A 26,064-nucleotide genomic window follows, 5' to 3' on the forward strand; every position below is an offset into this window, starting at 1 on the left:
CCAGGTATACCAGTTGGACCAACGGACTGGCCATTCCCTTGGACGCTCCTGCCCTGCATTTTGCTTAGCTGACACCTACTTATCTGCAAGACCCAGGTCACACATGGGATCCTCCAGCAGCCTCCTCTGACCTGCCCCGTTGGCTGAGGGCTGTGCGAATGCCCACCCCAGCACCTGTCACACCTTATTCTCATCGCTATTCGGCAGATCTGCCTCCCCTCCAGACCAGGAGCTCCTAGTGACTAGACACAGTGTCTCTGTGGCCAGCAACGAATCACTGGTTAACAAAATACACCTCCTCTGATCTGTACCTCAAGATTCTAAGGATTGTTTTTAAGATGTAATCACGGTACCAGGAACAGGTGCCTACTCCTAGCCTGCTGCTTCATGTTAACGAATGAGGTAGACCTTCTCCCGTGAAGTTTAAACGAAGGGAATGAAAATCAAGGTGAGTTATCAGAGTTACTAAGAAAGCAAACAGCATCTGTGTGTATTCTCTTTTTCCCCAGTAGTAAAAGGATGCTTGTTGATTGTTACGACGCTGCCCATCAATTCTGATAGGACTGTAAGTATTTGTCTCAGGCAGGGAGGCAGCCAGTGTAGACATGCTTTCTGACGCCATGTGACTGGGCTGGCACCATGAGGAAGAGAGGAGGGTGCGTGGCCACTTACCCAGCCACTCAGATCCCTGTGGCTCTGAGAGTTGAGAACACTCCCAACAGGGAACACCTCAGAACAGAAAAGTGCTCCTCGCAGTCCTGGAAGAGCCTTCCTCCCCCTCCCCCGCCAACCGTCTTATTTTCAATCTCCAGGCCAGGCATCAACGAAGAACATACAAAAGATGGAGCCAGACAGGATTTACAAAAGTAACCTGTATTCCAGCCAAAATCTCTTTTAAAAAGAAATCCCTTCTAAAGGGGGGACAAACTACGTAAGACACAATACATTGAAAATATGTATTGAAATTACAAATCAAACTTTTCCATGTGATTCCAAAGTACAAAACACAACATTAAAAGGCATTCAAACAGCTCTTTTATACATCACAGTGTTAGTGGCACAAAGTGGACATTTCAAAAAACACAAACCGAACTTTTGTTTTTACCACCGCTTGTCAAATACGTACTGTATACACGTGTGTGACCCATTCATGCATGTTTATACAAGATTAAAATACACCCATGGTAAAGTGAGCGAAGAGTGAAGGAAAGGTCAGGTGTGTGGCAGGTACCTACCCCACCGAAGGCTCCCAGAAGTGTGGAAGACAGGATTATACAAACCAAAGGAAGAACGGAGCCCGTGGGCTTGACCTACCCGAACAGCATGCTCTCCTGGTACTGACGCGTTAGCAACTATGTTTGAGTGCAGGCCCTTTGTTCCGTGTGGCATTTTTGGCAACACCAGTCATAATCGCTTCACTTCGTGTATTTCCATAAGGGCTTGGGTTGATTAGAAGGAATAAACAAGCTTTGGTATTTTTTAAAGAGACCTTCATGAAGCTTTATACATGCAAAATGTTTTCCCTTGATGATTTCACTGTGATTTATACATATATATTTATATTTATATACAGGGGTATTTATTAATAAATGAGAATCTGAGAAATATACAAAAAGCCCACCCTGGTTCTTTCCAATCCCCTAATTTTTAAAGACTACCAAGGGAAAATGTCCTCTTCAAATCTGTTAAACAACTTTTAACTCTGCAATACAGATGAAAGAGACAGACTCATCTTGGAGTAAGTTTTCTGTAGCTGAGAATCCCTTTCCCCGTGGGCCCTGCATTCTTATCAGGAAGCAGCCTGGTTCGTACACTGGTTTTATGGAATCGTATGCTGTAAAGAGAATGTGTTCCCCTTTGAAAGGGTGCTACATGCTGGTTCCCCAGTCTCCGGCTACTCCTGGGGGGTGAGGAAGAACGGATCTGGACCGCCAGCGGCTCATGCAATCAAAGGATCTGACTATGCTCAGATCCCGAGTCAATCTCTGCTACGTGCACATCTGCGGCACCTCTCCGCGGGGGGCACTGGCCTCCGTGAGTCTCAAAGCCCAAAGGCCGGGCTGCACGGTGCACGACAGAGTCAGACCCAGAGACCAGGCACGTCCAGTAAAACGGCACGACGGGGTCAGAGGGACACAGATGACGGAAGGTCAGCCGCAGCTTCCGGCACCACTCCCATCAGACACCAGTCGAGTCAGCCACAGTCTAAGGGTCTTCCTTCCTCCCCTCCAGGATTTCAAGGCCTCCAAAGAAATAAACATACATGTGCTTCCAGAACATCAGCAATGAAAACCATCCGTGAAAGTGAATGTGATTTTCAATTAAGACAAGCTCTGCCATAGAACAGTCCCCCTACCAAGCGTAGAACCCCCCAGTCTCACCCGGGAGTGATGGTAAGGTTAAAATCCAAGACACGGGCCATCTTCCCACGTTCTGCTTACATTGTACATCATGCGTGCTTAATACTACATCCCATGAACGATGGGAATGGCATTCCCGACTGAAATCAAAGGTATCAGTGGGGGAAATGCAAATTTAGGTAAGACCTCAATGCAATCCTGCTGGTATCTTCCTAAGGAATGGACGAGTTTAGGTGTGTTACTATGAAATCAAACCAAGCAAACAGAGGCATGCTTGGTGCAAAGACTCAGAGCAAGCAGGTGCGACTTTGGCTGCGGCCGGCCCCAGAATCTCTGTGGCCCCTACCTGGGTCGAAACACGCGCTTGTGAAACGTGTCAGAGGTGAAGGCACAAGGATGGCTGAGGCTGTAGATATGCGTGATTTGCTTATGGATTTCTCCAGGCTAGACGAACAGCCCAATCTGCCAGGAATAAAGACATCTGAGCTTGAGCCCAAAGAATGCACCCCTCCCGAAGGCTCTGGTTCCACCCCAAAGGAAAGGGGTATGACTACTGTGCGGACTTGTACAACACGCAATGGGAAACAGCTCGCACAGCAAAGGCGGACCAGGACGGGGCGAGGCCTGCCCCGTGGACTCTGGGAACTGGGCCTCGAGCCTGCTGCTGTCGTTGACAGGCATTTTAAAGGGTCTGGCTGGGCTACCGACTGGATCCTAGGACTCCTGCCTGGAACGTCACCCTCTCCAGAAAGCCATCTACCACCAGAATACTGTCGCAACAATTCGAGCTACAGAGACTCACTGCCCAGGCTCCACTGAAAAGACGATCTTAGGCGTGTTCTTGTTTCATTACTGAATTAAAAACTGAACCGTGGTCGTAAGGAGAATGTTCTGAATGTGACTTTGACTAGCTTCCTAATGGCTTCAGGTTCATAAAGATAATAAATACTACAGATGGGGAGCGAACAGATACTGTTTCTTCTAACCTATCAAACGTTAAGAAACAAGGAAGAAGTTTCTACACAGGCAAGCAAACAAGGACCCAAGGCCAACACACAAACGTAGAAGTCAAGAGTACAAAAAAACCACCACATTTTACAAATGTGCTTGCAACAAGCAAACAAGTCTGATTTTGTTTCCATTTCACTCCTTTGTGGAACGTGTAGTAAGTTTTAAAAAGCTCCACTATAATAAATCTACATTTGCCTTTCTGTTACTTTTCGAAGTCCCAAGTTCAATGCAATCAGCTTGCTCCTTAAAAGCACAGGTGGCTTTAAAAGTCCTATTCAAGCCAACTCTCTGTAAAGAATACGCTTTCTCCACTTTTTAAAGTCAACCGATGGAACCACGTGTCTTATCGATCCGCGCGTTCCGCTGCCGCGGTAACAGTCACCCACAGCCTGGGAGAGGCTGAATGGTAAGATCCCCTAATCGAAATAACTAAGTGAAATGGAAGGTTTTTTCCAGCGGGGCAAAATGGTTAGCGACAGGGCTTGGAAATGTGTAAGACACAGATTTCTCCAAAATAACTTTGGATGGAAAATTGGGAAGTCATTTCAAAAACTGAAAATTGGGAAGCTTCTCTCCCAGTCCCCGGGAGCCCTCCAGTCCTGCCAGGAAGCCCCGTTGGTGAAGACCAAGAGCACTGTTCTCTTTTGTCTCCACGAGGAGGCGGGGGCGAGCAGCCAACCACAGTGACTCCCAGCAGAATGATTCCCGAGTAAAGCATTTGGTTTCCAAAGACATTAAAAAATATTTGCTCATACCTGGATGAGAAGAGAGAAGCCCCAAAACTGAGGAGGGGAAGAAAAAGGAAAATCTAACGATGAAGATACTCTTTTAAATACATTAGTATTTTCAAAGAAATGCAATAACATAGGAACCCACGTTTATAACAGTACACGGCTTATAGTGCTCATGACGTCGTCACAAGTTTCAAGAAAAACACAAAGAGCGCGTAAGGCTTTCTAAATCTCCTGAAAAGTGGCCGAGCCAGGAAAGTCATTTAACGATATCTTTCTAAAATGCACATTTCAAGAAAGGCATAGGATGGTGTAGGTGCACCTTGTTGATTTTTCACTACTCAATTGGAAAAAAAAAAACCACCTTCTAAAAAGGATTTTACTAAATGCCATTAGTAATAAAAACAGTTGTCATACACAGAGTGCTTTTCTCAAGTCAGAATTATCAGATTCTGTCTGAAGTGAGTTGTAATCCTCAAAAGACTTCTTCTCTCAGCAATGTGGCGCCACCTTGAGGCCAAGGAGGAGACGGGCAACATTCCGCAGGAGAGGGTCTCTTAAGCAACCACCAGACACTCCTAGTCTATCCCCACTGGGAGAAAACCGCCCGGCGCGCTCCGTGCAGCACCTCCCTTGTCAAGTCGGCAGAGGCGGACCGCGGCGACGTGCCCTGCCCACGCCAGCCTGCTTTCCCCACGCCCAGGTCACTGCACCCGGGGCCTCAGCAAGCGTTCCGACACCAGTCCCTGAAATCACGGCGTCCGGCGTGACACTGTGAAGCTCAATGGGGCACATAAGGCAAGAAAGATGTTTAGTGGGAGGGGACGGCAGGGTGGGGTGGGGGAGAGCCACGCTTCCCAGAGGCAGGGGTCCTGCTCCAGCGTCGTGCCCGCCTCTAGGGGGGTAACGGGTCGTCATCACCGTTACCACACTTGCACTTGCAGCAAAGTACAAACGGAGTGGCCAAGAGCAGGAAAGGCGAGGCCACCAACAGCAGGAGCCCAAATCCAGCAAAAATGCCCACGACCTGCAAGAAGGAAACACAGGAGCAGAGGGTAAGGTGGCTAGTCTGCAGGTTCCATAGCTGAAGTATAAGCCACACAACCATCCACCCACCCATCCTCTCCCCATCCATCATCCATTTAGGTGCCCGCCCAGCCACCCAGCTATCCATTCATCCATCAACCATCCATCCGTACACCCATCGTCTACCCATCCCTCATCCACTATTCATCTACCCATGCATCCATTCATCCATCCACCCAGCTATCCATCTATCCATCCATCCATCATCCATCCCCCATCATCCTCCCAACCATCCATCTACCCATCCATCCTCCCATCTACCCATCTATCATCCATCCATCATCCATCCCCCATCATCCTCCCAACCATCCATCTACCCATCCATCCTCCCATCTACCCATCTATCATCCATCTATCATCCATCCCCCATCATCCTCCCAACCATCCATCTACCCATCCATCCATATATCATCCTTCCATCCTCCCATCCACCCATCCATACATCATCCACCCCCCATCATCCTCATCTATCCCTATATCCACCCATTCATCACCTATTCTATTCCCCATCCATCCATCATCTGTCCATTCATTTATCCACCCATCCACCAATACTCCTTTCCCTTCACTTCCTTCCCTTCACTCCCCTGCCCTTTCTTTCATTTTTTTTTCTTCCTTTCCCTTTCCTCCCCCCTTCCCTCTATCTAAGCACCCAAACCACCATCCATTTATACATCCAATTAGCCAACAAGCCTCCCTGAGCCGGACGCTGTACTAGGTATTACAAATACAGAAACGCATCAGATCATGGATTCTAGAGGGTCACCCCGTTCTCTGGAAAGAGACTAAGATTTAACCAACTGACAAAACATTTTACAGAAACTGCCATCACGTTCCAGGTATAAAGGGAGACCAAGGGTCGGACATTTGCTAAGAGGAAGGGGGGCTGAGATCACGAAGATGAGGAGGTGGTTAGTGCATGGGAAGGACTAGGATAGGGCATTCCAGATGGGAGAACGGGAGAGACTCAGTCACAGCCCATTAGGGAGGAAGCAGATCTGTGTCATTTCCAGAGTTTAAACCCCAGGACTGCTTTTAAAACTGAGTGTTCCCATTTTTTGACTTTGTTTTATAACACATGCCTACGCCTAGGTGCGAGTAAATGTAGACATGTTGCCAGTGAGGTCAGGCAGTGCAGCTGGTCAAAAAAGCAGGGTGCTTCCTCTTTGACAGCCTCCCGCACTGGCGGCACACCTCCCAGGCAGAGCCCCGCCCACCTGCAATCTGAGCACAGAGTCAGACCGCCACCTAGTGTTCACAATGATAAATACAAGAACGTGCAGAGCACTCCGTTCTAATGCAGACTTGCGGGTTCCCTTCTCTCTGTGTCCCATTTCTCTCAAATATAACATAAACAAATGAGGTACAAGTTCTCTAAGGGCCATGATCAGCTCTGAAGTGTGATACCAGGCTACGGCACTCCCAGATGTGTGAAAGAAAATATACCTTCCCTTAGATTTCCGCCTAAAAACATTCGCACGCAGGCCACACTGCATTTACAGATCACACTGCTAAGGCTAGGAGTCCATGCTTCCCGCCCAGTCGGCTAAGTCCACTTGTCTGAACGTAAGGTTGATGGTGGATTCACGGGATGTGAAATCAGATCAGGCTTTGTTAAAATCACGTGCACACCGATACTTCAGAATACATGAAAATGCCAGGAAGGGGTTATTTTGAGGGCCCTCGTACAATCTCAACTACTTGGAAGATACAGTCTCAAAGCAGCCAGGGAGTCCCTGCAGTCAAAAACATACCAAAATCCCTGACCAAATGCTCCCATTCTTGGCCAATAACACCTTCATTTTCACCCTCTTGCCTCTCACTTTGCGTGCCATTTCGTAAGCAAGGTTACCAATCTCTTACCAACTGGTGACAGGAGGACACAGATATTGCCAGAAGGAAAGCAGCCAATGGTAAAGAATGAGATAGGAAGCAAATATCACAAAACAAAAATAACCAGTCAGTGCACACGTTATAAATGTGTGTTAAGCACTGGATTATATGCTGCCGGAGACACGGACGGGTCGGCAGGACCAGGCTCCCGAGGCGATCACGGCAGAGCGCAGCCCTGTTCAAACTGGCAATTTCTGAGACTTCAAGGGCCGGCTGACCCCTCAGGCTGAGCTTCGCAAACTCAGATCGCAGCTTGAATGGATGGAGCACAGGCTCTCTGAGCACGCACAGACCACTGCATCTCCCATAATAAACGTGCAATAGATGGTTAGGAGACCAACCAGCTGCCTCGAATCTGGTATGTTCTGAATCCTCTCCTCTGGAGAGTTCTACAACCCTTACCCCAGTGCTGGGGAACAATAAGCCAAAATCAAAGATACAGTAAGGGGAATGCAAGGAACGTCCTTAATTCACTGACGCTTGGCATTTGCACACGGCATCGACACCTGCCAAGCACAGGCTAGATGGGGCAGAGGCCGGGACAGGGACGGGTGAGGGACTGAGGGCTGTGGCCACTCACATGTCTCTTCCCAATTCCCCCTGCAGTGACATCATGGTGGGAGCTTGAAAGAGCCACCAAGGGAGTGTTTACACCACAGGAAGCAGCCGACACCGCGACACTGCAGATTGGGCCCGGGAGCCAGCAGTTAAATACTGACTATCACGTGGCTGGAGGTCTGCGCTTGAGGCGAGGGTTCCATGCGGTAAGAGAGCCCGCAGCGGGCCGAGTCTACACCGACGCTCACTGGGTGACAGGTCCCAGCTCCCTCCTGCCCGCCTTTGCTAATAGCTCCTCTTTCCTCTGTTTGATGAATATTTGCTGCTTTGAACCCATGAGGATCTGCTTCTGTTCTCTGAAAGAATGGGTTCTGGTGGGAGGACAGGCAGACGCCAGTCATGACAAAGGGGTGAAAAGTGCCCAAATACAGATTCAAGATGCAGAAAATAGACGCTGGGAAGCTCAGGGGGGCTTCCCGGGGAGGCAGCCACTCCAGCTGGCAGGAAGAGAGAATTTCAGACCGGCTGTAGGACAGTCTAGTTGAGTAGAGGGAACGCAGATAACCAGATGCGTGCAGACAGGACATCGGGGTGGAGTCCACCGGAGCCAAAACAGGGAGCGCAGGATCCCCACTCAGAAGCTTCACCTTCGTCTTGTTGAGAAACCAAGGAGGCGGGTGAGTTCCAGGGGCTTTGTGCAGGATGGGTCCACGGGAGGGAAGACAGAGACAGGAGCCCCTTCTAGAACTCCCAGCAAGCCTGGCAGGTGGGAGGAAGGACGACTACATGGAGAAGAGGCTCAGAGCAGAAGGATGTTCAGAAAGCAAAATCTGCAAGACTCGAGGCGATCCAAGAACCCTGCACTCAGTTTTGGCTTGAGGGGACGGACGTGCCATCTTGGTAATAAGAGAAGAACGATGAGTTCCATTTGGATGCTCTGAGTTTGAGCGACCCGCGGGCACCCTCATGAAGATATCTATGAGGCAGTGGGCACATGAATCTCGAAATCTGGGGAGAAGCCGGCAGATTTCAGGACCCTCGGCACACAGATGTTCAAGTGGACGACTGCCTCCCAGGGAGGGAGCACAGATTGAGGAAAGCAACCGAATTAAGCCCTCCCACCATCTGGGTGCAGAAGAGAAGGCCATCTCGAAGGCACTCATCGGCTCAGGCCACCAGAACCAAGCACCGCAGATGCGGCCCAAACACCGGACAGCTGTCTTTCCACGGTCCTTAGGGGCGAGGAGTCTGGAACCAAGATGCATCCTCACACGGCTGTCCCTCTGCACTTGTCTGTGTCCTAATCTCTTCTTAGAAGGACACCAGTCACACTGGATCAGGGCCCACCCAACAGCCCCGCTGTAACCTACCCACCTCTCTGCAGGCCCTGCTTCCGGATACAGTCACATTCTGAGGCTCTGGGGCTGCGGGCTGCAAGACATGAATTCTGGGGGCCCTAATTCAGCCCCTAACAAAGGAGGACACCAGCAAGGAGTGTCGGGATGGTAGGATTTTGGTACATGTGCAGTTCGAAGCGAGCCCAGGATTGTAGGAGAGTCAGGAAGAGCTGAGTGTCAGGGAAGCCCTGAGTGGAGTGGAGAGGGAGGGAGGGCTGACACAGCCGTCACGGGGACGGACGCCTGGACTCACAGCACCCCTCTCCAGGAGACTCGGGTCCCACCGCACTGGTTCTGGGTGCCCCCAACGGGCTGCCTGCATCCTCTAGACAGGCCTCTCCTCGATTCCCTCTATTCCTCTCTGGGCTCCAGAGGGCTCTGGGGCACCCACATTCTGCCTCCGCACCGCGGCTGCTCCTGGGACCCAGACAACAAGGTGCCTGCAAGATGGGCCACAAGTTCCACGGGGCAGAGAGCCGGCCATGGCCAGGCGAACCAACACATCTCCTAGAGTGCCGGGCAGTGGTGGTGCCTCTGGGGAAGTGGGAAGGGGAGCGAGCCTGGAAATGGGGTTCAGGGCACACAAAGGAGACACACTGGCTGCAGGGGAGTGAGCCCGGGAGGAAGTGGGGGGGTCCAGGTCACGCAGGCCTTTGGTCTGAGCAACATGGAGGCTGGAGAAGCACGTCCTGAAACGAGGGGGACATGGAGGAGGAAGGGATCTCAAGGGAAAATCTAAGTTCTGCTCATACATGTTCTGACACCCACACAGAGATAGCTAGGGGCGGATGGAAGCCGCGGGGGCCATGTGGTCACGGCAGGGGCCGGGAATACCCAAGTAGGGCTCCCCATCGCCAGGGTCAGGAGCGTTGGTCCCACCTCCCTATAAACACAAAGTAGTAAGTCACCTTTGACCCCTGCATTATAATCCACTCCACTGGTCTTGTTTCACAAGTGCAAAATCTGTGGCCAAGAAGCGATGCCAAGTCTTGAAATTTGTTTAAGACAGAAGGGACTGGCATCCTGGTCAAGTACAAGACTACTCGTGCCCATCTCACTGAGCTCTGTGCTCCCTGCACGAGGCTTCGGGGACAGGGGTGTCTGTGGAACGCACTCCCACCCTTCAGCCCGGCCCCCGCCGGCGTTCGTGGCTCAGCTCCAACGTGTGGATCCACACGTGTGGATCCAGAGACCGGCCATCTGCTTGCTACCTTCAATGCCATCCTCTGGCTAAAAGTGAGCCTCCCTTCATTGTGAGGGGGGTCTGGGGATTCCCTGCTCGGAAGCGAAGAACAGCCAGGGCGGCAAAGACCCTCCCGGGTCAGGTGCCGGCGTCCTCAGGACGTAGATTTATCTAGGGCAGAGGAAACGCACCTCTCATCTCTGAGCCAGCACTAGAAACAGGGCAAACGGTTCACAGCAACCGTGTTTCAAATGACGAGCAAGGAGCAGATGGACGAGCAGGGCCGTGAGCGTGTTGCGCTCACATCTAGGACTCCGCGGCTGGTGGTAAGTAGGACATCTCCCCACCCCTGCAGCCAGAGCCTTCCAAGCCACCCCACGACCGCCCCTTCCTGTGTGCAAGAGCACCGTTTCAGCACAAGACTCTGTTATGAACAGCCAACAAAACAAAGTCACTTGGGAAAATGGAATTGTGTCAAACCTTTACATGACAAAGACCCATCGTTTCTGTTCAGGGCGTGACACCCCGCGAGGAAACCCCATCTGACAGGGCTCTAGGTAAGCGTATGTGGTGTGTAATATTTTTACTCCCACAAAAATACTGAGAGCAGCCCACAATGATCACGAGGAAGCACTCAACCATTCTCAAATAAAAAAGTCTCTTAAAACAATTTTACCCAACTTCGCATCTAAAAGCAGGACAGCTAAGGAGCAGGAACTCTGGGGAGCCACGGGTCACTGAATTCAGGGCCACGTCTGGAGCGCTGCTGAGGTCTGCTCTGGACCAGGCCCCGGCGGCAGAGACAGAAGCCTTTCCCCAAGGAGCGGATGACGCCGACACTGGGCAGGAGCTCCAGACAAGACACAACTGCTCCAGGTCCAGAGTCCTCTCTTCTTAGCAGGAGCTTTTTGTGTCCCCTGGAGAGGGACAAGTAACATCACCTCCCAACTACACCAACGGTATGTTCTCTGGTCACAAACCGACGGCCTGTCCCGGCCACCATCCTGCCCCCCCCGCCCCCGCCCCGAGCACAGCCTGGACACCAGCCGCTCCCATGGGATTTCCGGAGAACAGGGGCCGGCCAGACAGGCCCCTTTCCTTCCTGTCCCACCCAAAGAGAAAAATAGCTGAGGGAGCAAGGACAGGTCCCTCCAGAGACTGCTGGCTTTGCAGACGGAGGCTGTGAACCCGTCACAAGATAGCCAAACCTATCACTCCTGCTTCCATCCAAGTTTTTTCCCGGAGCATGTGCCTGGCTCAGGCGTGGGGCCAGGGCCGCAGGGTCACAAAGGTGAGCAAGAACAAGTCCCTGCTATGGAGGACAGTCTCGCTCTCCTAAGAGGTAAGACACATGCTCAAGAGGGGAAGACTGGCGGGAGTCGCAGTAATCGGCGTGGAAAGAAATGTGCAGAGCCGGGGTGAGGGAGGCGGGTCTGGTGACAGGCGGGGTGGGGGTTCACGGAGTACATTGCCCTGAACCAGGCTGTAGCCAAAGGGGAGCATCTCCGTGCACCGAGCCGGGACAAGCAGAGGAAAGAGAGCCATGAAGACCGGGAGGACACCAGAGCCTGGCAGAGGCAGGGAGAGGGAGGCCTGGCAGAACCACCGTCCCGAAGGCTGGTGAGTGCAGAGCAGGGAGTCACCTGCCGGGCCCTGGAACCAGGTTCCCACCTGCCGTCCTGGAGTGTCAGGGCATCCCCCCCCCCCCGCCGGGTGCTTCTCAGACGCTCACCAGACATTCCGGGCACAAACTGTTGGGGGACAGTAACACCCGCATTTCTGCCGCAGCAGCTTTGCACTAAACATAACCCAGCCCAGGGTCGGTAACAAGCCCGCAGGGAAGCAGAGCCCAAGCAGGAGCCCACCTGAAGGGGATGGGAACCGACAGCCCCATCTGACCCAAAGGCAGGAGACGCGGGAAGGGAGGCGGGTGTCAGGGTCCAGGCCAATGTGCCCCCGAAAGACGAGCCACGGGAGCAGAAGCGTCTTCTGGAGGAGGGTCTTCTACAGCTTGTGGGGGTGGCCGGTCCTCACCGTCAGAACTGAGGCTGGGAAGAGCTGGGCCTTCAGGGTCTGCCCAGGAAGGACTGTCTGCTCCAGTGACGTCTGCCGCCGCACAGCGTGTCCCCCAGCGAGTCCCGAGCGACAGGCCTCCGCGTCCCTGCTTCATACCTCCCACGCTCTGCTACTTCTCGTGAAGACCTGCATTTTCCTTTTGATGCTGGTCCGCTCACATTTTACCACTTTCCCCAAATCTAACGCTCACTCGTGGGCAGCCTCCCGCTCTACCTACAGCCCTCACGTCCTGGGAGCACCGCGCACAGAGCAGCAGAGGCCTGCGAGAACCTGCACCCCTGCGATCCAGGCAGCCGGGGGCTCCAGGGCCTCGGAGCTGCTCACAGAAGCCAGAAGGAGCTGGCGGGAAGGTGCTCCAGGCTCCTTCCTGAGCAAGAGTGCGGGGCACAGACCCTTGTGTCCTGGTTTCTGTACTTCTCACCCGTATTTCTCGATGATGCCAATGGCTGTTACCAGAACTCAGTGCGGCCCAGGACTCCCCAGGGACACGCAGTGCACTCGCCTGAATAAACAGGCACAGGGGAGAAGGTGTGACCACCCAGGCCAGGGTCGAAAGGGTGACACGGTTTCCACCTTGCCCCAGCGCTCACCTGGGGTGTCATGCTCGCCACCAGCCACCCTGGGGCTCGGAAGCTCAGGCCGCGTGGAGACGCACGTGAAGGAGCTCCAGCTTGAGCTCCAGCAGCCACGTCCATGTCCCCACGACACTGACAGCACTTCCGCCCCCACTAATGCCAAGTGTGGCCTCGTTGGCGCGGCAGACTCGTGAACAAGGTGCACGGGAGGCTCTGAAGCCCGTGCGTCTCGAGAGGTCTGTCACGCGCAAACGCCACCTCCGGGTAAAGGCACCTTCCCTCCGCTGGTCCTCATTCCCGACACAGAAAAGGCCAGAGCAGAACAACGTGATCCCCAAGTCCTCCCTTGCTCTGATTCCCAGTGAGTCTGTGTGGATGCACACGGAGCTTCCGCTCACGTGGCGGCTCCGCGCGGGCAGCGCGCCCAGACCCATGCACATCCGTCCCACAGACGCAGCGAAGGAGGAACGTGGCCTCCCTACAGTTCCTGTCACTGTACAGGGTGAGGGTGTGGAGACTGTTACGGGTAGAACCATGACCCCGGACATGCTATTGGTGGAGTCCTGACCCCCAATACTTCAGAATGTGACCTTATATGGAAATGGGATGTTTTTGGAGGTCATCATGTCAAGAGGAGGTGATGAGGGTGAGCCCTAGTCCAATATGACTGGTGTCCTTATCAGAAAGGAAATCTGGCCACAGACACAGAGCAGCACGGAGGACAGATGCCCTCGCCAAGGCGAAGGGGAGCAGGGACCCATCTGTGAGCGGAGGAGCCCCACGGACTGACGGCCACCGGCAGAAGCTGGAAGAGAGGGCACGGAGTCCCCCACAGGTTTCAGAGGGGGTGTGGCCCCGTGACACCCGATGCCAGACTTTCAGCTCCAGAACGGGGAGGATTATGCTTCTGCTGCTCTGTGCTCCTGCGGAGGAGGGGGAGGGGAGGGGGAAGGGGGAGAGGACGTGGGCACGGAGCTACAGCAGCTGTCCAGACCCGGGTCAGCGCTGTGGCCCCGCACCAGGTCTCTAACAGCTTTCCTGGGCCAGACGCTCCACAGCCATTCCCACCCACCCAGCAAGGTGCGCGATTCCCTGGCGCTCCTTGGGTTTAGATTGCGCAACTGTCGCCACGGGCAGGTGCACCGCCTGCCTTCTTAGCGCTGTTCTGGAAGCAGCCACAGTTCTGGGCTGGCATACTGTCGACAGCTGCTTTTCCCCACCGGGCACATGGGACAGTCACCACAGAGAACACTATCTGCTACAGGGCCCTTGCCGGAGGACCCCCGTCAGCTCCGCCATGAGGGCTGTAGTGACGGTGAGTCAGGCACTTATGGGACATCTGCCCTGAAACCAGCCCCTCCGCCCCCAGCTGGGCTGCTGCACCTGCCTCAGCCCACGGCACAGGTGCAGAGAACCTGACAGCAGATAAGATCTGTCCTCTCACACCATCTCTGACCACTCCACCTCACCCCTGCTCCGTCCCCTCAGACCTTCACTCCACGGATCTATCTGCCAACCCGCCCTGCTCCCTCTGCCTGACTGTCCCCCCTCTGTCTGACTGTCCCTCCTCTGCCTGGACTGTCTCCCTCTGTCTGACTGTCCCCCATCTGTCTGACTGTCCCTCCTCTACCCGGACTGTCTCCCTCTGTCTGGACTGTCCCCCCTCTGTCTACTGTCCCCCCCTCTGTCTGACTGTCCCTCCTCTACCCGGACTGTCTCCCTCTACCCGGACTGTCTCCCCTCTGTCTGACTGTCCCTCCTCTACCCGGACTGTCTCCCCTCTGTCTGGACTGTCCCCCCTCTGTCTGACTGTTCCCTCTCTGCCTGGACTGTCCCCCTTCTGCCCCATCCCCCCCTCCCACAGCCAGCCCCTCCTCATCACTATGAAGATTATTCAAAGGAAACCTCATTTAAAATGGCATCAGGGAGCCAGCAGGTGGAGCTCACCTGTCCTCAAAGGCTGACCCAACAGGGACCGCACTGGGTCACTACTTTAGCTACTCCTTTGCTTCCCCAGCAGGAGGAAGGACGGTGTCCTCCTTCCCACTCCCCCCGGAACAGCCCAGCCACTGAGGGATGCTCACAACCGAGCCAGTGAGAAGCCACGACATTTGCAGCTCCCAGCTTCTTCCGAAGGACCTTTGATGCTTCTAACAGCCTCCCCAACGGCTGCCTTTCTTCTATCAAAGAGACTTGCTCTCCTTTGTTCTCCAGAACTGCCCATGGTTAGGCGTAGCTCGCTTGTCCCAAGTGGCATTCCTATTCTATTCCCAAATAAACCCATTTCTGCTGGTAAAATAGCTGGATGTTTTATTTTTAGGGTTACCATCGCTCAGCACTCCGCCACGGGCACCACCTCCAACGGCCCTTCCCGTCCACGCCATCCCATCACCTCTCCAGCTGAACTTCGAGCACCTGTTTTCCCTGTTCCTGCACAGAACGCAGGTCTCACAAGAAAGGGACGCATCGATCCTATTCTCTGGAGTACATCCAGCCCCTAGAAGAGTACCCGGCGTGCGGCAGGAAATAAGTGCGTGTTCAAAGTATGAATAAACATGAATGCACTGGCCCTCTGTAAACCCCACAGGCTGCTCAGACACTACCAGGGAGGGACTGTTTCCGTTCTCTCTGTCCTCCTTTTCCGGGACTAACTTGCTTACCTCAAGGCCTCTAGAGAAAGCTCCCCCCAGCCTTGGGTAAGACGCAGGTACTCCAGTGTGACGTTACGGAGCTGTCACGTGCTAAACACGATGCATATTTACTACAGCTCTGGGCCAGGGCTGCCATCAGCATGATCTTAGAGCAAAAACAAAAATTCAGGCGGGAGCCGTGTTGACTAGCTCTGCTTTTCTATACAGTGTGTCTCCAACCCACTGGCGTGCGCACACATTCTCTCTCCAGGAGATCAAAGTTCCCGGTGAGTCACCCCCTACCTGTGTCCGATGCCAGATGACGGATGCCCTGGAATGGCCCAGCTTATTCCGGCAGGGTCCTTTATCGTAATGGATCAGGAGGAAATCATCCTGCGAAGGAGAGAGAGAGAGAGAGTAGGGTCGATGGCAGGTTCCTCTCGGTTCAGTGAGTGAGTCCTGCCAGGGCTGCGTTTCTTTCTTTAGGCCCAAAGCAAGTGGGAGTATGAGAGGGAGTGGGGGGCAGAGGAATGACAGGACTCAGGGCGCTGGGGGGCCTGGTGGGATCCCCCATCCTCCCTGGAGCATCCCCAGAGGGACGCGGCCTCGGGCACTAGAGGGAGCCCTGCTCCAGCCTGCAGCCTCCCGCTTTCGCAGGCCGACAACCGTGATGCAGGGCTTGTGAACAAGTAGGTCAGAGGCTCCTGCTACCCCAGGAGCTGCTCCCGGCCCTGGCTGGGTCTGATTCCACGGGAGCACGCCGGCCTTCACATCTTCCCGCCGCCCGCCGGCAGGATTACCCCTGGAGGAGAGGATTCCCTTCATCTCTGGGTCACCCGCCTCCATCACTGCCAGGCTTCTCACCTGTGAAGAGCTTCTTCCTTTCAGCTCGGACCACGAAAGCGTACTCATTACTCAGCACCAACTGGCTTGGGAACCATCTGCCACCTACAATTCCTGTGACTCTCGAGTGAGTTCTGACTCACAGAAACATCCTGTTCTGCCGCCCTCCCAACGCCCTCACCTCCCATCGACCTCCAGCCGCTGTTGGACTCTTAGAGTTGGGACCCTCAGCTGAGGACCATCTCGAACTGTGTTCCCGGCTCAGTGCTTGGCACGCCAACCCTGAGCGAGCACAGGCTGACTGTGCAGGAATGGGCTTTCTACCAGACCCCTCTGCTCCCCGCCCACCGAACGGGCAGTACCACTTTCTCTCCCGTGGCACACACGAAGACGGCTCCGTAAAGAGCACTAAGGAGGGGCCGAGGGCTGTTTCCTCATTTAACTGACGGTGTAAACAGACAGCCTCCTCCTGAGAAAGGAATACGTAAAGAAGCACCGGGCCCAATGTCGCCGAGAGCACAGGAATGCCGCACATACAGCCTGGTGTCTGCCCTTAAAATCAGCTCTGCTGGAACCAGACCGGGGGCCACAGTTGGCGAACCCCGTTCTCCTCCGGACAACGGTGCTGGCCTGCAGTCCGCGGATCGTACAGGGCATCCTTCTGGTGCCAGAGTGCGCAGTGCACATCATGAAACCCTGGCTTTTCTGGGGTAGCGGCAGGAAGCCTTGCCTCACCCCCCTGACCCACTCCCCTCGACCATGGGAGGAAGCCCAGGCATAAATGAAGAGAAAGCCTGTCCTATCTGGAGCTTCATCTTCTCCGAAGCGATTTCTGACAACATCTGTCCACTGTGAACCCTTGCTTCCTTGAATTTTTTTAAAGATTGACTGATTGAGCATGTGAGCGGGGGGCGGGGGGGCAGCTAGGCGCGGAGCCCAACACTGAGCTCAACCCTGAGATCGTGACCTGAGCCAAAACCAAGAGTCAGTGGCCTCACTGACTGAGCCACCCAGGCGCCCCTCCTCAAACTCTTAATTCTGCTTTCCCTTCCACGGACATTCACTCATCCACGGAGATGAGCTATAGTCCACTGCGACGTCTCGTTTTCCCAGACTGCCCATCACAAAGCCTTGCAGTGCAGGCTGAACAGCTTCTGAATCTGTTTTCTGAAACACAATCCAAAAAAATGGACAGGGCGATCCCCAGCCCCGCCAGGTCATGGGCTTTGCCGCTCAGGCGTCCATGGGGCCTGGCAGGCTTCCTGGACAGAACGGAAGCTTGTTCAAACGGTACCTTTCTTATACCTGACAAAAGCACTCTAAGATGCTTTTACAAAATATACATGATTTCGTTGTGACTTTAAGTTTACTGGCAAGGCCTTGGGCCAAACAACCCCTAGGACCTGCCAGGAATCTAGGTGTATTTCTGGGACAGGGACCCTTTGTCTTGACTATTGTTCAGGGAAGTCTCATTAGGCCCCTGGCTGGAAACAGGACCAATGGAGCACCACAGAAAGCTGCAATCAGCGAGACGTCCAAAGATAAAAATAAATCCCCTCGGGCCTTTTGTGTCAAACTCTGGCCTGTGGCCGGTCTAACCCCAAACTGTTGTTTTTTAGAGACTAAAAGATGAGTGGATGCTGGTTCGTTCCTCACTCCTTCGGTACTTTTAGGAAAGGCTGTTCAATCTTCCTGGGTTCCCCCTGGGGAAAGGAGATAATTCCAACTCTCACAGAAAGAATGCATGTATGAAATAAAATGGGTGTGTAGAACCAATTTTACAGCGTGGGTACCAAACAATTACCTTAATAACTATGATCTATCTACTCCCCCGAAAAAATAGAAGAAAGCAAGTGCGAGTGTCCCTTGCAACTGTGTGGCCAAGGTTGGGGGGGCATCACAGCGGGGGAGCGAGACGGGTGCACCCGTGAGGATCCGGGCCAGGCGCAGAAGGGGAGAAGGCACATGATGGAAGCAAGCAGCCTCACAGGATCTGTGACTCCTTGACGTGCATACACGCGCAAGAGAAAGACAAGTGGAGTGCATTCCTGTCTTAGAAGCCCTGCTGGCCTCCAGCCACACGTTCAGACACTTGTCTTAAATCACAGGGATTGTCCTGGATAAACTGCCCACCAGCAGACTCCCTTTCCTTGAGAATCTGCTTTCTATGGCCACAGGGTCATTTCTCAGCAGCTCTTCGTTTACAAAGGCAAACAGGAAACGCCTGGCCAGGAGGATGAGGACTTTCCAGGTGGAAAAGGGCAGGGTGGCGCCCGTGTCCTTAGTTCGGGCAAAGTCGGGATGGCCGGGCTTCAGAACTCAGCCAGCCAGCCAGCCGGCCAGGCGTTTGTCCAGGGACCAGAGCCAGGTCAACAGCTTTGTGCTCCGTGAAGACCACTCCCGGTCCTACAGCTTCATCAAAGCAGGGCAGTGATCACCCCGAAACTACACCTTCTGTCAGCCTGTTTCCAATACTTCCCCCAAAACTCTTCAAGGAGACTGGACAACATGAGTAAAAGTGACATTTCCCTTCCGTTCCCCTTCAGGAAAAGCTATAAGGAGTGGCAAACTGCTGACCAGATCCTAATTTAAAAATCAGTCTTCCCCCCAAAATTGGAATATGGTAAAATACAAAATTATATACATACTACAGAAAAAGACTATATGTATATATACACTGTATACTTATATAGTACACGTTTATGAACACTTTAAGGCCCTAAGGACTTTGTAGGGCTTGAGACATCCTTCTAACCATCTCTTCCCACCACACGAGGTCACGGAGCACGCCTGTTTGGATCTAAGCTAAAGAAGATTAATCTTGCCAAACTGATTTATTAAACTTGCCTTGGATAAGAAAATGAAGCCTCCAGGATAGCAGAAGGGTAGTATCTTCCCAAGATTGTTCAGCTACACACGGTTCTACTGTACATTTAGTAATTTATAGTTAACAAAGGAACAACAGACTTCTCAACAAAAAAAAATACCCAAATGAATCAATCTGTCTAATATTTTTAAAGGTGGCCTTTAAGTTAGAGACCTGTTACCTTCTTTAAGATTCCATCTCAAACAGGCATTTACTTTCTTCCTGACAATCTGCAGGCCCATTCTGAGGACAAGAGGTAAACTTTCAAAGTTACTCCACTCAGCGCACCGTTAGGGACCCTTTTTCCTTCACCTTGGCAGCCCTGAGAAGGTGGCCCTTCTCGGCCCTCAGGAACTAAGCTGACTGCTCTGAAGTGGCCCCTGGGAGGGACACTTACCCAGACCAGCGCTTTGATGTCACAGAGTTAGGGACGCAGGGGCAGGCTGCAGACAAGTGAACTCCTAACAAGATAAAGCAGGGATCTGTGGCAACCCTCCTTTATTTTAGTTAGATCTTAATGGCTTAATACTATTTTTGGAAGAGCTGGACAGAGTCATCCTTGCTGTACAGGACAGACATATGTAAATACACAGGACACATAACTTGATATGCTTTGACAGTCATTAACCACAAACAATGATTTTAACAGAGGATTATTTCTGCTACTTAACTGTAGTTTTAAAAACCTATGTACAGGGGTGCCTGGGTGGCGTGGTCAGTTAAGCGTCTGACTCTAGGTTTCGGCTCAGGTCATGATCTCAGGGTCATGAGATAGAGTCCGGCGTCAGGTCCACTCTGAGCATGGAGCCTGCTTAAGATTCTCTCTCCCTCTCCCTCTGCCCCTCCCCACTGCATGCACTCTCTGTCTCAAATAAATAAATAAATCTTAAGGGGGGGGGAAACCTATGTACAAATAAACTCTTCTAAAACTAAAGTCAGAATGTCATCCCTTTGGCAAGATGCCCGTTCTCCTAATATGGGTGAGGAAGGAGAATATGGAACTGAAAAGAAGTGTCCTTCACATCTGGCCTTGAAGCTCCAGAAAAAACCAGGTGCTTCAAGAGGGGAGGGCCAGGCACTCTCAGGAGGAACTTAGCCTGTGCAGAGACACTGTGGTACAGAGTGTTTGAGAAACACTCAGCACAGGGCATGCTTGCGAGAACGTGGCCATGTAAGGCTGGGAACTTCCATTCTGCCAAATGGCTCAGAGTGTGTTTTTCCGCCCTGAAGGTGAGAGAAGGTCACTGAAGTAACTGTGCCCCCACCACCCCATTTCCCTGTCCCCTGCCTCTGTTTATCCTCCCTATTCCACTTATAGTCCCTACTATGCATTACACGTTTGCATCCCCCAGATTCATATGTTGAAGACGAATCCCCCAAGCCGCATGTGATGGTAACTAAAGTGGGGTCTTTTGGTGCGTAGGTTCAGATGAGGTCAGGAGATGGATGGGGGCCCATGATGGGAGTAGTGCCCTTACACAATGAGGAGGAGACACCAATTTCTCTCTCCGCCACATGAGGACACAGTGAGACGGCGGCCATCTGTAAATCAAGAGGAGGGTTCTCTTGTCTCTCTTGGCACTGGGGTCAAGTGCCAAGAACCGAATCTGCCGGCACCCTAATCTTGGGCTGCCAGGCTCCAGAGCTGTGAGGACTAAATGTCTGTTGTTTCAGCTCCCAGCCTCTGGTGTTCTGTGACAGCAGACTGAGCTAAGACGGTCTCCAGAGACAAAACCCCGGATCCTAAGACCCAAGACACCTGGGCTGAACCCCAAGCCTGAGCTGACCTTCTGCTCCCCAGAAGTCCTGGTACCACTGCACTTGGTGAATTCGTATGTCCATGAGCACAGAAGAGCCTCTGAGAACATTATGTCTGTCTCCCAGCCACATTCTCTAAGCCCTGCAGGGAACGGCTGGTGTGCTTCCCGCTCCCGGGCTGAACCTCAAAGCCGAGCTCAAGGCCGTACTCACGTCCAGAGACTCGAGGCAGTACCAGCAGAAGGCGTGTTTGCAGTTCTTGCACATCATCTGGGCACACCCTTCGTCCCGCTCGATGTAGACCTTGCACTTGGGGCAGCGCTTGATGGGGGCCTCATCCTCCTCCAGTCTGAACGCGGAGCTGCGGGAGAGAGTCGGTCAGCGCCGGGCTCAGCCGGCCTGGGCGGGGCCGTCCGCACCAGCTAAGCTGCGGGAGTCGCGCCACTACAGGGCCACGGCCACTGGTGGTTAAATGTTATAAAACGAAACTAAGACTCCGTAACACAATCGCCAAAAACACCTGTGGATCAACCAGTCAGATTTAAGGGGGGAAAAGTACCAGTATGTATTCAAGTTTAGACATGTGTAGACGCACAAAAGAAATTATGGCAAAGCCTACAAGGAAGGTGTCTGCGTCATGGGATTATGGTCAAATTTTATGTCCTTATTCATATGTTTGTATAATTTCCAAAGGATCGATGATCATTGTTATGTACTTTGCTGTTATCAGAAAAAAAAATAAATGTTACCAATACGTGCTCATCGATTAGTTAGACCTACCGGCCTGTCTTTACAGAATCACTTTCCTGAGAAGTCTGCTGAGGCTTGCAGTAGGTAGCATGACGGGGGCTGCAAGCCTGGGGTCCCGTGTTGTGCTCTGCAAACTGACCGCGTGACAGCCACCCTGGGCTTCAGCCCTCTCAGTGTGAGTGCACGGGACATTCACACGTGGCAACAGCACACTGCAGCCTCGAGCACGGGTGAGGCTGGCCCGTAAATGACAGCAGTCATTCCGTGCTGCTCGTAAAGAGATGACATATTTTGGTGTGACTCCGGAAGAATGTCCATCCCATGCCCTTAAATTCAAAAAGAAAGCTAAAAAAAAAATATGCATGGGGGGCGCCTGGGTGGCACAGCGGTTAAGCGTCTGCCTTCGGCTCAGGGCGTGATCCCGGCGTTCTGGGATCGAGCCCCACATCAGGCTCCTCCGCTATGAGCCTGCTTCTTCCTCTCCCACTCCCTCTACTTGTGTTCCCTCTCTCGCTGGCTTATCTCTGTCAAATAAATAAATAAATAAAATCTTTAAAAAAAATGCATGGGAACATTTGCAAGAATAAATGGTAAACTGCTACAAGAAGTTACCTCTGATTATGGGAATGCATTTGCTGTATTATTTGAACTCCCTGCATCAGTCCGACATCTCCAGAAAAATGGATCTCCCATCGGAGTGAGCAGCCCTTCTAGAACTTAATGCATTCAGGAGCATACGTTCACTGAAAGTGAGCAAACTCTGGCATTTGGAGTGCATTCCGGTGGATGGATCTTCCCCAAGTATCAGAGTAAACATAACGATTAAAAATCGTTTGCCTTTAGTATGAGCTATCTGATAATTAGGAGAGGCTCCAGCTGAATGTGGCTCTGTGCTGTTCACTAGCAGGTGGTGACCAGTGAGCACAAGCCGGCAGGAGGCAAGGTGTCCTCGCCGTGAGGAGCACGGGATCGAGAGACAGACAAGCCCTGGCCCTGCGGCTCGGGTGCCAGCAGCGTTAGGGAGCCCATCCACTGCTCCAAGTGAGGCTAACAGCATCCACGTCAGGGTGCGAGAGGGTTTCCGTGCACGTAGTACACACACCCAGGACCTGGCCCGGGGAAGTGAGCACTCAGCAAGTGGCAGTTATTATAGTCTCCCTGGAAGGTAACACTCTCTCCTGCTCTAATTCTTGTCTAACGTGAAGGCAAAACCCACAGCAACCTGGCTGCACAGAACGTGAGTCCGAATGAGCCCGGGCGGTCCCACGCAAGGGCCTCCAGCGGGCCCAGGGAGCAGAGTGAGCTCTGCGCAAACGCGAGCTGTGCCCTCCCGCCCAACGCTGCAAAGAGCCCAAAAGTCACGAGGCACCAAATCCAGTGACGGAGGTTGGCTATCAGGTTAGATAACATTGTTTTGGTTTGAAAGCCAGTTGTGACCCTAAAGTCATGAAACTAATTTCCTCATGTGATTCATAAGCTCATTTTGAAGGAAATCCCATGAATGGGGTCAGAGTATCGGTGGAGAATGAAGACCATCTCTCAGGAAGACTTTAACATGGAAATAGTTCAAATACGTAAGTTCTGGTGTGGTGTGGCATGCCTAGAAATTTACATGGTATGGACGATGGTTTTCAAACATCTCCTGGCATCTGAATTATATTTCAAATTATTATTAATAACAACCCTTACTATGAACTCAAATTTATGAACGTAGATAAGGTGTCGTTGACCGCTTCCTCGCAATCTACACGGGGCAGACACATCGTAGTAATCGAAGCTGGTCAGGTGGTGGATGGGAACTTGGCTTAAGGGGAGAAGGAACGTAAAGCAAACCTACTACATGGATATAGGAGGTAGGCGATTCATTCCAGCATCTGAGTGCTGGCTGGATGCCAAGATATGGGCTGACGAAGTTCGAGCAACCACAGCCCGTGATGTGGGGAGCTCAGCCCAGTGGAGGAATCGGCCACACACACACATGAGCTCCAGCACAATATGGCTGGTATTGTGACCAACACACACAATCTCCAGTGGGGGCACAGAGGGTGGGGTCAGCAGCCCTGCCCTGGGATCAGGGTAGCCTGACAAAGGCGGGACGGGAGGCCTGTCTCCGAGGATGGCAAGGAGTCTCCAGGAAAGGAGGAGGTGTGAGGCCCAGGTATGAATGTGCAGACTCGGGACAGGAAGGATGGGCCAAGAGGTTCTCCTTGCAGGTGGAACCGTGGGGAGTGGGGGCGGGGCAGCAGAATGGGGAGAGGAAAAGAGGGAGCAGCTGGTGACCACACCTTTGGTGGCCGGTGGGAGTCCCCCTTTCAAGAACTTGGTCTCAACAGGCACAGGGCCAACACCACCTTGGGGAACCATCTGTACTACAGACTTTATAGGACATAAACAGCTGAATATTACCAATTTCTTATGACCCACCCTACTGAACTGCAAGGTACGCACACGGATGCTGCAGGGCCCACCTGGGCATTGGCCTGAGGGTCTGACCAGGGGACAAGAGGGCAGAGCTGCAGCCATGCGTGCCCCCATCATCCTGCCGGCCCGCTCCTCTAGGGAAGTGCAGCCCCTTGCTCTCAGGCCCCTATTTTTGGCGATCCCTCTGTATTTGTTTTTTGGGGTTTTTTTTTATTTTATTTAATAATGATTTTTTATTATATTATGTTAGTCACCATACAGTACATGCCCGGTTTCCGATGTAAAGCTCGATGATTCATTAGTTGTGTATAACACCCAGTGCACTATGCAATACGTGCCCTCCTTACTACCCATCACCGGCCTATCCCATTCCCCCACCCCCTCCCCTCTGTAGCCCTCAGTTTGTTCCTCTGTATTTGTAACCACTGCCCACCTATTCTTGTTCCCATCCCCGTCCCAGATCACCTTCCACACAACGGAGTCTTGGAAAACTTTAGGTGCACAAGACTTCAAACTCCTGACGGTAGTAAACATCCAAACATTTGTCTTTCCGGACAGACAGTGCAGTCTGCTTCCCGTGCGTCATTATAGCACCAATGCTTTGCACAGTACCTGACACATAATCGGGTCTCAAAAATAATCAACCCACCCACCCATCCGCCCAGGTTTAAATGAGGCTCAAGAGGAAGAGACTGATGCAGACGCAGTCATGTCTTCCGGAGACACATTCAAGGAAGAACGACTTCCTTCTCTTCCTTCTCCCCAGCCCTCTGCCCACGCCTTCTGCGGTAGCTGTGCGGACGGTACCTGGTCTCTCCGGGAAGGAAGGTGATCGGCATGGTCTCCGGGCAGCCCTGGCCAGGGTGCCAGCTGGCTTTGCAGGCAGAGCAGAATTCCATGTCACAGGCCTTGCACCGCACCAGTTGCGGGGTCTGCAGCCCCATCTCCTGGAGCTGGCACACGGCCTGGCACGTGGACGCCGGGCACCAAGTCCGACAGGGGTCCAGGAGCACCTCTAGCACAGGGAGACAAAAACAGGCAAGTCAGCATCTGCACACGGGGGATCTCATGGGGTGTTTGGACTGAGGGATCACATCAGTGTGTATTTTTAACAGGGAGGGAATGTCCAGACCATGCAGTCTTTCCACGTCCTTCATGACCTGGTGCCTGTCTGGCTCTTTCTCCTCCCCTCCAAACACTCCCCACTTCTGACCCCACCCAAACACACCCAGAGTCCTTTAGAGATGCTGCTGCCAGCACCCAGAATGCCGGTGGCTCCTGGGCAGCAACTCCCCCCCACCGACGGCCGGTCTGGGTTCTCTCTGAATGCCCACAGGCCAAGGTCCAGGCGTGCCTTCTGCTCCCTTGTCTGCCTCCCCAGGATGTGGCTGCCTGAAGTCAGGCCTGCGTCTTCACTCTTGCTGCCTCACAGCCTGGCCCAGTGCAGCACGCAGCGGGTCCTCAGACATTTGGTGAGGAGGATGGAAAGAAAGAAGGGAAGAGGGGTGCCTGGGTGGCTCAGTCAGTGAAGCGTCTGCCTTCGGCTCGGGTCATGATCCCAGGGTCCTGGGATGGAGCCCCATGTTGGCTCCCTGCTCAGTGGGGAGTGTGCTTCTGCCTCTCACCCACCGGCTTGTAAGCTCTCTCTCTCTCTGTCTCAAATAAATAAATAAAATCTTAAAAAAAAAAAAAGGAAGGAAGGAAGGAGGGAGGGAAGGAACACGGCCACATTCTTCTCATCAAATGGCTCATTTGCCTAAGGAAGCCCATTACAGGAAGTTAGTGACGGAGTTTATTTTGAAAAACAGGATACCCTCACGTCTCCAGTCCTGATCAGTCCCGAGGTGCCCTTCCTCGCGAACCTGGTTAATCGTTTCATTCACCGCCTGTCCGGGGTGACACCGAATCCTCAGCGAGGGGCCGTGG

The 26,064-nt window shown here is 52.9% G+C and overlaps 1 protein-coding gene and 1 long non-coding RNA gene across 6 annotated transcripts in view; one reads left to right on the plus strand and one right to left on the minus strand.

Moving 5' to 3' along the window:
- Positions 1-854: 854 nt before the first annotated feature.
- The window catches only part of RNF144A (ring finger protein 144A), a 115,829-nt gene continuing 90,619 nt past the window's right edge, over positions 855-26,064 (minus strand). For all 5 annotated transcript variants that reach the window (XM_040622850.1, XM_040622849.1, XM_008685232.2 and 2 more), the window contains 4 exons: positions 24,946-25,153; positions 21,181-21,328; positions 15,804-15,893; positions 855-5,129 (listed from right to left, as the gene is read on the minus strand). In XM_040622850.1, coding sequence (XP_040478784.1) covers positions 4,998-5,129; positions 15,804-15,893; positions 21,181-21,328; positions 24,946-25,153 — 578 coding nt within the window. In that variant the 3' untranslated portion in view covers positions 855-4,997. The remainder of the gene's footprint in view (positions 5,130-15,803; positions 15,894-21,180; positions 21,329-24,945; positions 25,154-26,064) is intronic.
- LOC103657733 lies at positions 11,423-15,419 on the plus strand. The gene is made up of 3 exons (XR_566954.2): positions 11,423-11,561; positions 11,702-11,839; positions 15,191-15,419. It is a non-coding gene; the product is annotated as an uncharacterized LOC103657733 (long non-coding RNA).

The sequence above is a fragment of the Ursus maritimus genome, unplaced genomic scaffold, assembly GCF_017311325.1.
Source record: "Ursus maritimus isolate PB19 unplaced genomic scaffold, ASM1731132v1 scaffold_6, whole genome shotgun sequence".
Taxonomy (NCBI): domain Eukaryota; kingdom Metazoa; phylum Chordata; class Mammalia; order Carnivora; family Ursidae; genus Ursus; species Ursus maritimus.